The sequence below is a fragment of the Haliaeetus leucocephalus genome, unplaced genomic scaffold, assembly GCF_000737465.1.
Source record: "Haliaeetus leucocephalus isolate CR32 unplaced genomic scaffold, Haliaeetus_leucocephalus-4.0 Scaffold191, whole genome shotgun sequence".
NCBI lineage: Eukaryota > Metazoa > Chordata > Aves > Accipitriformes > Accipitridae > Haliaeetus > Haliaeetus leucocephalus.
In genome coordinates this window covers 795,807-810,301 of record NW_010972627.1, presented here as the reverse complement: position 1 = coordinate 810,301, position 14,495 = coordinate 795,807, and the positions used below count along the sequence as shown (strand labels likewise).

At 42.5% G+C, this 14,495-nt stretch overlaps 1 protein-coding gene across 1 annotated transcript in view; it reads right to left on the bottom strand.

The window, feature by feature from the left end:
* Positions 1-14,495, bottom strand: part of KIF26A (kinesin family member 26A) — a 101,389-nt gene that overhangs the window by 40,089 nt on the left and 46,805 nt on the right. Inside the window, exon 3 of the mRNA XM_010565451.1 lies at positions 9,757-9,919. Within this exon, the coding sequence (XP_010563753.1) occupies positions 9,757-9,919 (163 nt within the window). The remainder of the gene's footprint in view (positions 1-9,756; positions 9,920-14,495) is intronic.

Here is a 14,495-nt window from a genome sequence, read left to right as displayed (position 1 = left end):
CCCTGCAAACCACATCCTGCACGCAGTAAACTAAGTGTTAGAGTGACTGCAAGTCAGCCATAAGAACTAAATATTCAATATTCAATTAACTATCAGTCTGATTTTACTATTTTGCCTGCTAAATCTGTCTGTCTTAATGAAGTATTAAGACAGTTAAATACGTTATTGGAAGAGTCTGAAAGTCACTAATAAAGTTGCAAAACAGGTGCAAACTGTCAAATTACATCCCCACAGGGCAGTCACAGTTATCATTTTACCTATGGAATGCTCCGTTCCCACTGCAGCAAAACCACCAGCACAGCTGCCACTGCCACCGAGCTGAGGAGCCCCAAATAACGGAGTCAGAGCAAGCACTGTTGTTCAGGAGTCCAGGAACCAAAAAAGCAGGCAGACTGGGAGGGCTGGGGTGGGGGGGAGGCAGGAGAAGTAGTCCTCTTGACAAGCTAGGAAGGGCAGAAAGAAGGGAAGAAGCCAAAAGGAAAAAGAGACTATGGTAGCTAGACAACAGTGAGATTCCATATATTCAGGAAAACAGAATAATCAGGTGCGTTCAGCTATAGGTGAACGAGAAATTATTGAAAGGATCATATGAAAAATCCTTAAATTAAGGGAGAAAATATTAAGTTCAGGAGAGCAGAAGATCAGAGAGACAACAAAGTAAGAAGAAACATCTGCACGACTCCAGTCAAGATTACCCATAAATACTTCAGACTTTCCCCTAGTTTAAAATCCCTTCCACTGGCCACGGTTTACCCCCACAAATAAATTCAAACTTGGGTGGCTCTGAAGCCACAGATTCTCACCTCCAACATATCTGTGAGCATATCTGGTTTAAATTATTCTGCTTTGCTTTTCCTCCTGAGCATCATGAAGGTCTGAGAATATAGAGCTAATCCAAGACCCAACTGCTGCAACAGCAGTCTCCACTGAACCACCTAGAGCAGCTCAAAAAGTCACCACATCTCTTGGAGGGGCTGCCTCTGGTACTCCAGAACCTCCTATATTATCATCCATCGAGGCACTCGGGGCTGACAAAAAATCAGCCCTCCCCAGGGGTGGCCTCATATGATAAAGATCTTTAAGGCATCTAGTCAGCAGGAAACACTGCAAGTGTTTTGCTGTGCCCTAATTCTGCTTTTGCTATGAAGCTGGAGTAAAGACCTAGAACATCCTCTCCAAAATCCTGACCTCACCACGAGCTACCCACATCCCTAGATCCAGTTTTTTCCCCTCTTTCACTGTCTCCTCCTTTCCATATTTCCTGCCAATGTGGTTGGCACCAGGCTCCCTCCTTTCTTCATTTCGGCACCTCCAGCATAGCCCAACCTGCTCCCACACAACACGTCTAGCTTGTGCGATCCAGGTGAGGGTTCTCCTTCCAAACATCTTCCTAACTGATGCCTTGCACGATCTCTCCTTGGTTCGTACCATGATCCCTAACCCTCTATACTGGGGAGCTTGCTCTTCCAAGGCACTGACCCCTAGATGCCCAGTGCTGCTTCATCTGGTCACCACCACCCCCTCTTTCTCCGTCAGTTCCCTTTGAGGCTCTCTCAAACCCTCACCACGGGCTCTCCACCTTGGCTGATCATTCAGTGCCTCCCTCCTCTAATTAAATAGCCATATCCTGATCACAGATCTATTGGCCTTTGCGACATTTTTCATGCTTTTAGCAGTGTTCTATCTCAGCAGCGACAATGTCCGAAACTCTACCTTCCCTCTCCTCTCAGCTACTCCAATTTCTTTACCTCCTCCCTTTGCTGAAATACAGCTCTGTGTCTCATCTCTGTTTGCCCCGTCAGTCTCATAGTCATCACGGATGAGCTCTTCATAGCAGGGAGCCTGGCTTACCATATGCTGATAAGGCACTGTGTAAATGTATGATGCAGTATTAGCAATGATACCAGTAATGATGTTCTGCTCTTAAACGTGCTGTCCTGAGAGTCATTCCTGTTTCCAAGAACAAAGCCTACTAAATTCAGGCTTATCTTCTAATTTATCCTACTTACGGGCTAACGTGAAATGGGATATACCTAAAGCGTACGCTGTTTTGTTTGTCCTTAATTATAGGCAGTATTATGCTGCCACAGCAACTCGGAAAGCTTAAGCTGCCCTAAGATGATATAAGATACTGCACAACGCTGCACACCCTGCCCCGTCTCCAGTCCCCGCACAGCGCCGTGCTACAGCCGGGTCACGTTTACTCTCCGGGGACAACTAGCGACCACATTCCAGCAGCCGCGGCATGGCACTGGCAAGACGAGGCAAGCCCTTCGGTGGCACCCGCTCCGTCTCCATTTGCACACCCGCACGAGGGCTTTCTTGCTCTCCCTGCCTCCACGCAGAAGGGGAAACATGGCTGGGAAGGCATCCCCCTCTCCAGCACCATGCGGTGGGGAGGACGCTGCAGGGACCGGGCTGCTCCAGCCCACTAGATTCAGAGGAGGCATTCATTACAGGGAAAAGGCTAATTATATATCTGGCTCCCCCCAGAACAGCTTGATGCTCCCCTTCATCTGCATATCTGTAGCTCTCCCCAAGCCGCAGGTTGCTCAGCCACCTTTCCTGACCAGCTTCCACCAGTGACCCAATGGCAGCAAGAAAAAGTGGGGCACTGCGGGGCATTTAATGAAGAAGGGTTGATGCACCGAGCGGCTGCTGAGTTGCATTAATGCCAGCGAGCCATCATGTCCCTGAAGAGCCCCGCAGCTCCTGTGATACTGCTACGACACTGCAAAGTAGGGACAAACCATGCATGGGTTTTGGACATACCTGCCAGCAAGGCAATCTTAATTAGGAAGAGCTGGTACCCCACTTTCCTAGGCAATTAATTCAAATCTAATATTCCCGCATCACCTCAACACAGGATTTCTTGGGCGTGGGTTATGCTTACTGAGGAAGATTTACAAGTGACTGTGCTTCTTCCCTTGACCCATCATTCACCAAGAATTTACTATGGTTATCTGTAACTACAGCAAGCACTTCTGTTTCAACCTCACAGACTAGCTTAACTACCACAGGTCAGCACAGAAAGGTCTAACTCAGGATCCAATGAGTCACACATTTTCTTCGCCTTTCAGTGAACTACTACTTATTCATAACCCAGTTATCCACTTTATCTGTCAAAGAGATTTAAATTGTGCCAGCTCTGCACAAAGCCCGGATACCAGTGCATCCCAGCAGGGTACAGGGCAAAAGTTTACAGCTATTAAATACAGAGAACTAGTGAACTACATTATGAGCTTAGCAGAAATATAATTCTTGCTTTTAACAGGACAGAGAATGATAGGCTGAAGTGATTTAGCTAGAAGCATCTCTAACATGGCAACTTAAAAAAAAAAGGTATGTTTCATTTTTTTGTGCTTTTTTCCCCTGCATTAAATTCTGAAAGTACTGATAGTCATGGAATAATCAGGTTTAACAGGTTAGCGGTAATATATGCCTCAAGTGTTCCTAATACATCATAATCTTCTTTCACAAAATTTGCATCACTGTCAAACCGAACTACTGATTTTCAGTTGATGCTTTTAACATGTTTCTATGGTTACTTTCCAAGGTCGCATAACTGAAGCCTGAACAGCAGTTCAGAAAGACAAAAGGCATTTTGCATCCTTCACCATATTAAATAATTTATGAAAGTTAAGGCATCCTCATGGAAAAAAAAAAATTATAAAAGAATAGGTTCTGAGGTTATTTTCCCAGCAACAGTTTGAAGCACAGTAAAATCAATATCTCTACAAAAGCCTTCAAGAACTAGACTATTTGACTAATGTTCCATATGGTACAAAATACTAAGGAACATATTCTAAGTTTAGATCTATATGCACAAGCCTACATGAACTGCATGAATGGACCTTAAAGCAGAATATGTAGACATCTAATTTGCTGCTGTCAGCTTCATCTTTTAAATCAGGCACTAGGCATTGTCTCAGAAAGTATTTTAAATCTAAAAAATGCAAAAATAAAACTGAAAAAAATGAAATACAAATGGTAATGACAGCCTTTATTATTTCCACCGTTTTTCATTCAGAGCCACACAGATTTCATCTGTCCCCGAAACGTTACAAATTTTGACTAGTGTAATGAAAGCTTGTACACAAAATATCTGAATTCTCTGCCTACCGCTACACTAGATCAGAGTTTATTGGAACTAATTGAAGTGTCTGAGGCTTGGAACAAAAACACATTAGTCATTTAGTGGTTGTGCTAATACCGCTATGCCTTTCCTGCAGTTTCATTAGATACAGACTGCTTCAATACCCTAATCATATGCTCAGTCACAGCACAATCAGTACACAGAGTACTGACAGGCTGTCCCACCATGCCTAAAGCTGATAAGGTGTCTGCTCTATGAGTAACCTCAATTATTGACTATATTTTATGGTCAATCTAATGACCAAATGTTTATCAGTGAACCATCAGGTGCCTGTAATAGGATAGTGACCCTTAGTTTATATGTACCATTACTGCTCATTAGTGAATAATTAGATTCTTTAATCCACAACTCACAGACATTAAAATATGATGGAACATCCTGAATCTAGAGAAAGACGACTATGCTTATTTTAACTCTTAAGATGTTCAATTACATTACTCAGAAATTGTATGTTATATCTTGTTAAGAAAAGCTGCTTGTAAAAAGCATATCATGTGTAATGTTTTATATCATGTCTAAATTGACACAGCTTTCCCAAACATGCAGCAATATGACGAGAGTGGAAAGATAATGGGTGTGATTCACCACTGCGATTCTCCACATTTATTAACTTAAATGGTTTTAATCTAGCAAAGCCCAGCAACGCTAAAAATAATTTAGAAACCTGAAAACTAGTGAGCGCATAGTGAGTGCCATGTTTGGAAGACTAATTCATCAAACAAAAGCAGGCAGGTGCAAGGGAAAGTAGCTGCAACTACACAGCTATTTCCCTGCTTCAAAGGCAGCAGTCCCACAGCAGCAAGTGCAACCCTGTGACCAAATTAGTTCGAAAAAATGTGAAAATAACCCAACATCAAACAAGACTAAAATTTAAGAAGGGGGACTTAATACAGTTTGTCTTCTGCTCAACATTGCCCAGGGTGGCTTGCTTTTATACATATTTTCTCCTGAACAGCTTTGATTCTTCCTAGCTGTCCCGTCACTGCTCAAACCTTCCTTTCTTCTGGCCCTTGCGCACCGAGGCCAGAGCCATGCTCTCACCAAAACGCCGTACCCCCACCCAGCAGCACAGGCGGTGCTGCCACCACCATCACCAGCCACCCACAGGTGGAAATGGCGTGTTAATGGTGACAGCTTCCATTTCTCCAGGGGCCTTGATTCTCCTTCCCAAGGGAGTGGTATTTTCTTTTTTGGCAGATGGCCCATTAACCTCTTCCCAAGTGCTCGCCCGTTCTCCTCCTCGCTGCCCTTCTCCTGTCCGTTCTTGGAAATAACCATTTCGTCTCTTCCCCAGGTGTCCGGGTGACAAAAATCCCAACAGCTTATTACAGCTTTATACCACAATATGCCAATATTTACTTAGTTGCAAGCATAGCCCACAGAAGGGTCCTACAACTACCTCACATATTTTCACTTAGTAATATAAAGTTTGTTCAGGTTCCTCATACAAAAAAAAACCCAACTGTAAACAGGTATAAAATGTGGAACACTAAGCAAGGCACAGCTCCTGCCACACCAAGGGACAAAGCCCAGCTGCATTCTTCTTAAATCTGAAGAATGCAAGATTAAACTTCTCCTCCTGCATGTAAGGGTAAACTGGGAGCCTCTTCACAGCCATCCATGCCCATGAGCTGCGCTTTTTGCTCTGGCTTTCTTCTTCTGTCAGTGACCTACTGAGAAGCTGCATTTTCTGCTAAATCCTCTGGTCCTTCGGTAACATGACCATTGAGTAATGCCTGGCAATTTGCTTGTGTGACACAGTCAGATGTTAATCAAAGCTTTCCTCCTTCTATGACAGATCAGAGTGAGGAAAAAAGCTTAAAACTGATTTAATTTCTTAATACACTTCTGTCTGCTGGCTCTAATATTTGGCTTTGATTTTGAATACTTAGCACTTCCATGCTAGACAGTCTGAATTTCTAGGTAATGAATAAAATACCTTTTTTTTTTTTTGAAAAGCAGAACATAATTAAGCTTGAAGAAATTAAATATGACATTCAAATGAGAAAGAGCTTTGGATGAATATGTAGATTTTGGCTACACATGTGCTTAAGAAAATCAATGCATTCACTGCAAAGACTATCTTAAAGGTACTCATTTTAACCATCGGTCCCTCTTATCACCAGGTAAATGTTTTGCTGCAGCTCTTAGTTATTATTTTCCAGGTGAGGACATGAACTCTCTGTACAGCCTTTTCAGTTTGTGACCTTACAAATACAATGCTATGACTCTCACCGAGGAACAAACTGGAGTAAAAAACAAACCAACCAACCAAAAAAACCTGCACAGACCTCCTCCCTTCCCAGGCACAAGACAGCCCACAAGCAAGAGTGAAAGGGTGTTATTTCACTGAATAGAGACTCTAGTTTTAATGTGAAAAGGACATTTATTTGCTGCCAGGAAACCGTGCCACAGCCCAAAAGCTAATTGTGCTAGGACCTGTACAAACACAGTTAATGCTGTTTCATGAAGAACAAGACTGGAATCCTTTATTCATGTGAAAAAAAATCTGTATCTAGTGTTGTTGCTGCTAAGGAAATCACCGATGCAGTTTCCACAAGCACCCTATGAAGGCTTTGTCTTCCAAAGTAACTAACCCTGCACCCCAATACACTGAATGTTAACATACATGCATATTTTTGCCTAGCTACTTTACTTCTGTGACAGAACAGCCCTTTTCCCGAGCTAAAGTCCCAGCCACAGCCCCTTTTACAAAAGGGCTTTTGTAAAAAGATGGAGGTACTCAGTAGATTTGGTCAAAGAGAGGGCAATGATTTGGGGGGGTGGGGGGGGGAAGAGTGTGTCTGTGTGATTATCGATATATTAATTGCATTTATTCCAGTAGAGAACAAGAAACAAAATGTGCCAGGCTCTGCATAACACGAGTAACACACTGGCCCTGCTATGAAGTTCAGAATTTAAGTGACTGAGAAGAGAAACACAGCAAGGAAAGAATCAGCAAATACAATAAGCAGGGACTACAGCATAACACTAGTGCCATGACTCCTCGTTCATCTCTAGGTGCTTGCTGAGGAAGGATTAGCTGAATGGAGAGACGAAGGACAGAGAAGTGGATGCTGCTGCAGAAGATTTAAGGCAGGGATGATCTTCTTCCTCAACATGCTCAAGGCTGGATGGTGCAAAGGGAAAGAGGAGACGGGACTGGAAAGCCTGGAGCAAAGCAGCCTGATATCCCATCAGTGCTGAACAAAAACAGCCAACACTGTTGATATCCCAATACTTGTATTGGATAAGCTGCTTCCACCCCAGTTTCTCCCAGTATCTGTCTCTCCCTCATCCTTGAAGATTTCCTCCTCTTCCTCTCCCCTCCTGCTGAGGACTGCACAGCTCAAGGACGGGAGGAAGACTCAGCATGGAAACTTTGATCCGTAAGGTCCCAATGGCAGGAGGAGTCAGAAGAGAAGAAGGAGCAGTGGGAGAGGGAGCCTCTCCTGAGGTTAATGCCCATGGTGGTGGAGCAGCCTGGGCACTGCTATGCAACGACCTGAGGACCTGCTCAACTTATTTATGACTGCCAGGGATCAATAATGGATCTCTCTTCCCTCAGCCTTTGTGAGATTTTCAGCTTTCCAATTTGTGTTTTTAATCACAGTCATTACTGAACTTGTTTCTTAAATGCTTGTTTTTAGGGAATCCGAGATTCCTAGATGGGCTCCAGAATACTGAAAAAATGAATGCTGAAGTACATTAATCAGCAGTGTGATGAAAGATCATGAAAATGCTACAAAACTAATTCAGATAACTGATAAGTGTTAAAGGAAAACTTTATTTCTCACTTAAGTCTCTCTCTCCAACAACCACAAAAAAAGAAACAGAAGTGCTTTGTGCAAAAAAATTTCAACCAGCCCTGTTCTTTGGTTAAAAAAATTTGAAAAGAATCAATTTTGAACAGAGGAAACATGGGTAGGGAATAAGCAATGTACTAATGGGTTTTAAAATGTTTTAGCTAGCACATAGCTACTAAAGCTATAAAACTTTCACTCAAGGCAAAGACAGATTCATGAGAAGCAATTAGGGCCTGATCCAATGTACAATGATGTCATTTGCAGTCTTGCTGCTCACTTCAAAAATCTTTGAATCGAGCCAAAACAATCATTAGTAAGGATATGTCACTTCACAAAAAAACAGAACTGTTTTGCTGACCAGTGACAAAAGCATCACTGCGAGAAAAGATTTTGGGTCTTATTTCAGATTATTAGGCACTGATTTCTTTCTCTCAATTCCAAGGATGCCATTTTATTTTCTGGATTCCCTAGTGAAAGTGACAGTCTTTACATCTGTGTATGACATACAGATTTACACTGTAATAAATCCAAAGTAGATTAAGCTAAATCACACTGTTCATACCCACAATACGAAATACAGTAACGAAAGCTGTGCTGCTGTCCAGTCTAGGTACTTTGGAGAGGATTCATCTGCCCTTATTTAGGTAACTAAACCAGAAAAAGAGATGTCTGAGCTTTTCTCCTTATCTTTCCTCTCCACTCCCACTGATTTCAGACACCTCTCAAAATGAAACAAATCATCCTCTGTAAGCAACCATTTCTCTGTGTTGACTTTAAACCTGCAGCACTTAGTGCAGAAACAAAGCACCAACTTACACACACACCACTCTTTGGGCAGTCATTTCCCAACCTCTGTGTACAGACAGACTGTAATATGTAGGCATATAATGCTTAAGACTCATTGTACTATGTTCTTCTAAAAAACAGGATTGGAAGTCGAGCCCTTTCTGAGGTCAGACTGTAACTTAGAGTAAACATGGTGCAAAACATTTTAAAGATCAAGGAAAAGGAAACAATACAATTACCATGATGATTACATGATAAGAAGGATCCTCACTCAGTGCATAAATTTGACTCTAATGCCATTCACAGACATACGTTTTTCAATATTGTTTCAAAACATGTTCAGTTCTGAATTAAAAAAAGAGTTTGGAATGCAAGTACAAAGCCCTGAATTTTGTTGTTTTAAATACCATCTGCTTGACAGCGTATTGCATTTAATCAACATTGCTAATTACAACAAACATTTCACAAATAAAACTAACATACCATTTTTGTTATAAGACCCAAGAATGGAAAAAAAAGATTGTTCTGGACTACTGCTAAAAAAAAGAATGTCTTAAACTGTTTTAACTGTTGCTACCAACTATGGAAAAACTTTTATTTGCATACTTAAGCCATGCTACTGAATAAAAGTCTAATCTTTTTCATTTAAATCTGAGTGAAAAAAAACTTGCTACTTCAATTTCTGCTCCAAGGAAACCTACAGAATAACAGACTTGCTACAGATGGAAATGGCCATTAAGGACTAGACAAAGACCAACACACATTTTCTTGGGTTTTCGTCAATAGAGGTTCCTGATCAGGTCTCCAGAGAGAGAAAGGGGCATCACCATCACATCCCTGCTCCCCAGCGGCAGTGGAAAGCCACAGTCATGACCAGGTGACCAACTCCACCTCTCATCAACCAGCACCGCGCGCTACACGTTCTACCCACAGCAAAGACTCAACAGCATTTCACAACCGTTTGAAGACCCGTGAGCGGTTACAGAAGGCAGAAAGGTGAAAAACTACCTTATGAAGAACGAAGCCGCAGCTGAGGTACCTGCCGAGACCCCAGCTGGAGCAACCACGCTCTGGGAGGCTGCTGAGCCACCTGCTCCCGCAGGGTCGGAGTTGTTCTGCCCTGAGCTGATCTGAACATTGGGACCCTCTCGGCCACTTTCTGGTGTTGTTTCTGTCTGGAAAAAAAAAAAACAAACAAACAACACATGTACAGGTTAATACACTTGCTGAATGGCCATGACAGGGGGAAATCTCATGCAGCACTTCCAAAAAGTGTCTTTGCAAGGGTGAAGGCGAAGATCAGCAGCGACTGAGGAGCAATACAGCTGGACAAGCATACTGCAGTAGGTCCTGCAACATAGAAGGTAAAAACCATGACCGCAGCAGATGAGCAGAAAAACAGAGACCCTTTGTGATGGGTAATGCACACTTAAATAGTTTGACAGGCATGAAGAAATGGAAAAAGATAAGCAGAACCCTTTTGTTTTACAGTGTTATTTGGGAACTGGCAGAACTGTTTATCTGGTTCAGTTATAACTGTCAGGAATTATTTCTCAGTGGCACATCATCTACAAGACCTATCTGTTTAAGAGGAACTAACCAAACAGTCACATTTGTAACACATTTCCACATGAATAACCCCAAGAACTAAATAAAAAAAAATTGATTTTTTAAAACATATATACAGCCCTGCTTTTCAGGATTATTTATCTTACCAGCACACGTGCACAGCATTTTTTTCTCCTGCAAACTGTTCCAGTGGAAGAACAGGAGTGACTGGAGATGCATCTTCTCTAGCATAATGCATCTGCTGTATCTGAGACAAGAGTTTGGAAGGGGCGATTGTTTGGGGATTTTGCCAAAATATCAGACATCTGTATTGTGAAATTGTGTCATGTCGAAATCTTCATGTTTAGGCCACCAACTCTTCCAGTACCTAGTTCAATTAAGCCCCATCAGTCAAATGCTCATTGACAGTGCTGGGAAGGCATCCTTTTCAGAAGAACCTGCTCTATGTCTAGGAGTACTGAAAATTTAATTAAAGACGACACCACAATAAATATTTGTCAAAAGAGTTAATTGCTTCATGTATGATAAAATATGATGGTTCTGTCATCTGAAATACTATGTCGACATTTCCAGCTAATTAGCTAAAATAAATTCCAGAAAAGGAGACAGCCTTGTAATGAAGCACAAACGCAATTAAGTACTTCCTGGGATGCCACCAAATTTTAAATTTTGTGCTGCCATAGATCATGTTTTACAACTACAGATATGCAGACATTGTAATAGGGCCTTCTCAGTTACATACACACCCTCAATTTTCTCATACACTGACAACCCAAACAGAGTTTTTCTCATGAGAACTGAGGCAACCTGGTTATTAGGTACCAAGTAAAAGAAAACTCTGCCAACCGAGGAGCACTCAACTGGTGTGTGGAATACTGTCGAGTTTCATCTGGACTCATTCCCATAGGTTGAATGCTGAATTCCCAGTTCCAGAAAAGTCAACAAGAAGAAAGTGCACCCAGCTCTTTTGAAGGTCTGCTCTTTAAAGATTAATACTATTATCAGCATTATGGAGTGGCTGACTAATGCTTTACCATAGACTGCTACACAAAAGAGTACTTTCATAGAGCTCACCTAAGAGATGTGAGGCTGACACAGAAGAATACTCACACAGATTAACTTAATCCTAGTGAAGCTACTCGCGCTAGAAGCCTAGCTGGAAACTTTAAATAACCCTCTGCAAAACCCTTCACTTTGTAATATAGAAGCCTCATGAGATCAGATTTCTCAGCAATGCAGGCAGAAAGGCAGAGACCAAGCACTGCTAGAGATCAACACTGGAACAAAGAGATGGTATGGCAGGAACACATGCTTAAAAAGGGGAGTCTACCTATCCCACCCATGGTCTACTGGCAATGACAGCCAGGAACAGAGATGCTTGGAAAAGGATGAGATCTGCTCATGTGGTTAATGGCTTAAAACTAAGTGATGGAGTAACAAGGACCTTCAGATGGTCAATAAAGGAGGTACTTGATCATCAATGAATTGAAGCAACAAATGTGTGGCCTTGACCTATACTGGTCACACAAAGTATATGGCATGGGGAAAAACACGCAGGCTGGGAAAAATCCAACGTGATGTCTGAACTTCTGAGTTACATGAACTGACACAAAGTGCTAATAATAAGTGGAGCTTACTACGGACTTAGCAATTTACTAAGAAATCTACACCAGAAACTCTGGAGCCAGTATGTAGGGCTTACAAACTGGCACATCACAAGGCTGCCATGCCCAGTGGCCAGTGGCATGATGGCCAGCAAGAGAAGGAAACCCGACCAGCAACCACTGGCAGGCTAACGTTAGTGTTTGAATACTCCCCTACATTCTGCCAGGAAGACAACCATAACCCTCTGTCACGTGAGCTGTTGTCTCAGATATAAAAATTACAGGGTTAAGATGAATTCCCAAGACATATTTTTCCATTCGCTTTCAACAGGGACTACATGAGACAACAGGACTTTGAAACAAAGAAAATCACATTTAAGCAAAATAATGAAAAAAGAAGGCAGAAGCAGCAACGTGTTTCTAACCAACTGTACTTTAACTAATGCATTATCTAAATGATGGCAAAATCAAAGCTAAATATGAACTCTGTAGAGTTAGCATGGAACTTCAGTGAATTTTACAGCAAATTGTGACACATTCGTAAAAACTGACTGGAATCTGTTAACATATCAATTCCTGTAAAAGCTATTCACACTTAAAAATATGAGAAATGTATAACATATATTCCTTTTTCACTGCTTTTTTTATTTCTATGAGAACTTAGAAGCCTACGTTTCTAAAAGATCATTACCCAATTAGTACTCTTACACACAGAGGTAACATCAGTTTTGCTGCATGGTAAGAAGCTGAAAAAGCACAAAACAAGCTCTTCCAAGTTTGGGATTCATTTCAAGGACTGCTTGCACCATCCAAAATGACAGGATTTTCCAGCACAACCATGTACAGCTCTCCCTGAGACAGCTACATCTCTCAGCTGATGACAAGGGCTCAGGTATGAGGAAATTTGTCAGGTCCAAGTCATTTGTCCTGAGGCAGGAAAATTAAAGACAAATAATGGGACCCTCCTGGGCACTCTGGTTTGTCACACCACAGTGTGGCTTACAGCTGCTGAAGGGTTATGAATAAGATAAAGGGGCTTTGTTTTTAAACTAAATGCAGGAATTACTTTGTGCGCCTCCCTCATCCCAACCCATGCTCTTGTGGGGACTGCGTGTGGAAAATATAATTCTCTAGAGGAATGGGAGCAACTTTGCATGACTTCTTTAAGCATGCAAGTCTGCACAGAGAGAAGACTCCAGTCTGCAGCTGAGAGGGAACTGTGTTTCACCGTTTACTAAATTTTCATAAATCACTCATGATCAAACGCAGAAATCACAACCTTGTCACTATAAAGTGTTACCGACTGCACTGAATATTTAAAGTGTCATAGGCCTCTGCATCCAGAGATTAATGTGTGTTTTAATTTTCTAAGAAAGAGTTTGCCGGACAAAAGCCATTAACCCTCTGGAAACCAGCTAATCCTCAAAGGAAGGATTTCCAAAACTGCTCTATAGGACCCCCTTCCCTCCGCTCTCTCCAAAGCCACATAAAAACTGGTAAGAGCACAGCAAAATCAACGCTTGAAAATGTCACGCCAGTCACTTTGCACATGCAGGAATGACTGATGTCTCGGTGCTTCATACCGGTGCCTGCGTCATGGATGGGAGGGTTTTGGTACCAGCTCCCCCTGCCCATCCCGAGGACATGGGAGCAGAGCTCGACATGCTGCGTTTTGGCTGGCAGCATCCACGCACGCAGCTGAGGTTGGCGCGGCCACGACAAGCAACGACAGCACGAGCTGTTCCCAGTTCAGATGGCCAAAGGCTGGGGGAGAGGGCAGGGAGGGACGGAGGCAACCCGACATCCTCGGGCCGTGGAGGTGTGCTGGGCAGAGCAGGGGCATCCCCTGCCCCGTCCCCGACTCCCAGCACACAGGTTCCCGGCCGTGACCAGATGGCAGGAAACATCTGCCCAGGTTTAAACAAGTCAGGCCAGTCCAGAATTACACTGTAGAGAAGTTGGCCACAGACTAAATTTCCAGGTACACAGTACGCTGTCAGGCCATTACCATTTGAAGGACAATTACAACCCTAACAAGCTCTTTACAAGTTTGAAGTGCAAAGCCAAAAACTAAACCATCATGTTTCCAGTTTCCTGAATATTTCCATTCTCTGGACACTGACCTTTGTCCAGGGATCCAAAAAAGCCAAGCTAGGTGCTGCCACTTTGTAATGCATGCAAAATACGTGCCTGGCAACAAGCAAGAAAAACATGGGAATATAAAAATCTAGAGAAAAATAGATCAATCCCGGGATAGTACTGTCACAGTAAAAGAAAACCAGAACGTTGGAAAGAGCTGCGAAAGAAAGTAACCAGATATGATGTCTAAATGTAAGTATCAAGAACAGATTCACAGAAGAGGGAATGGAGAAAATTACAAAAGCGTCAACAAGTCTGACACATCTGTGTAATCAGAGTCAGAACTCAATATAATTTATTTTATTTCAAAAAATTGGTCCCATAATGAAAGCATTCAATAGGGCTTCAACAGTGAATTGCAGGTGAAGCTCTAGCAAGATCAAGCCTGAGTTTGTACTGGGGCTTTTCCCCCCCCCCCCCCCCCCACTCTTCTTA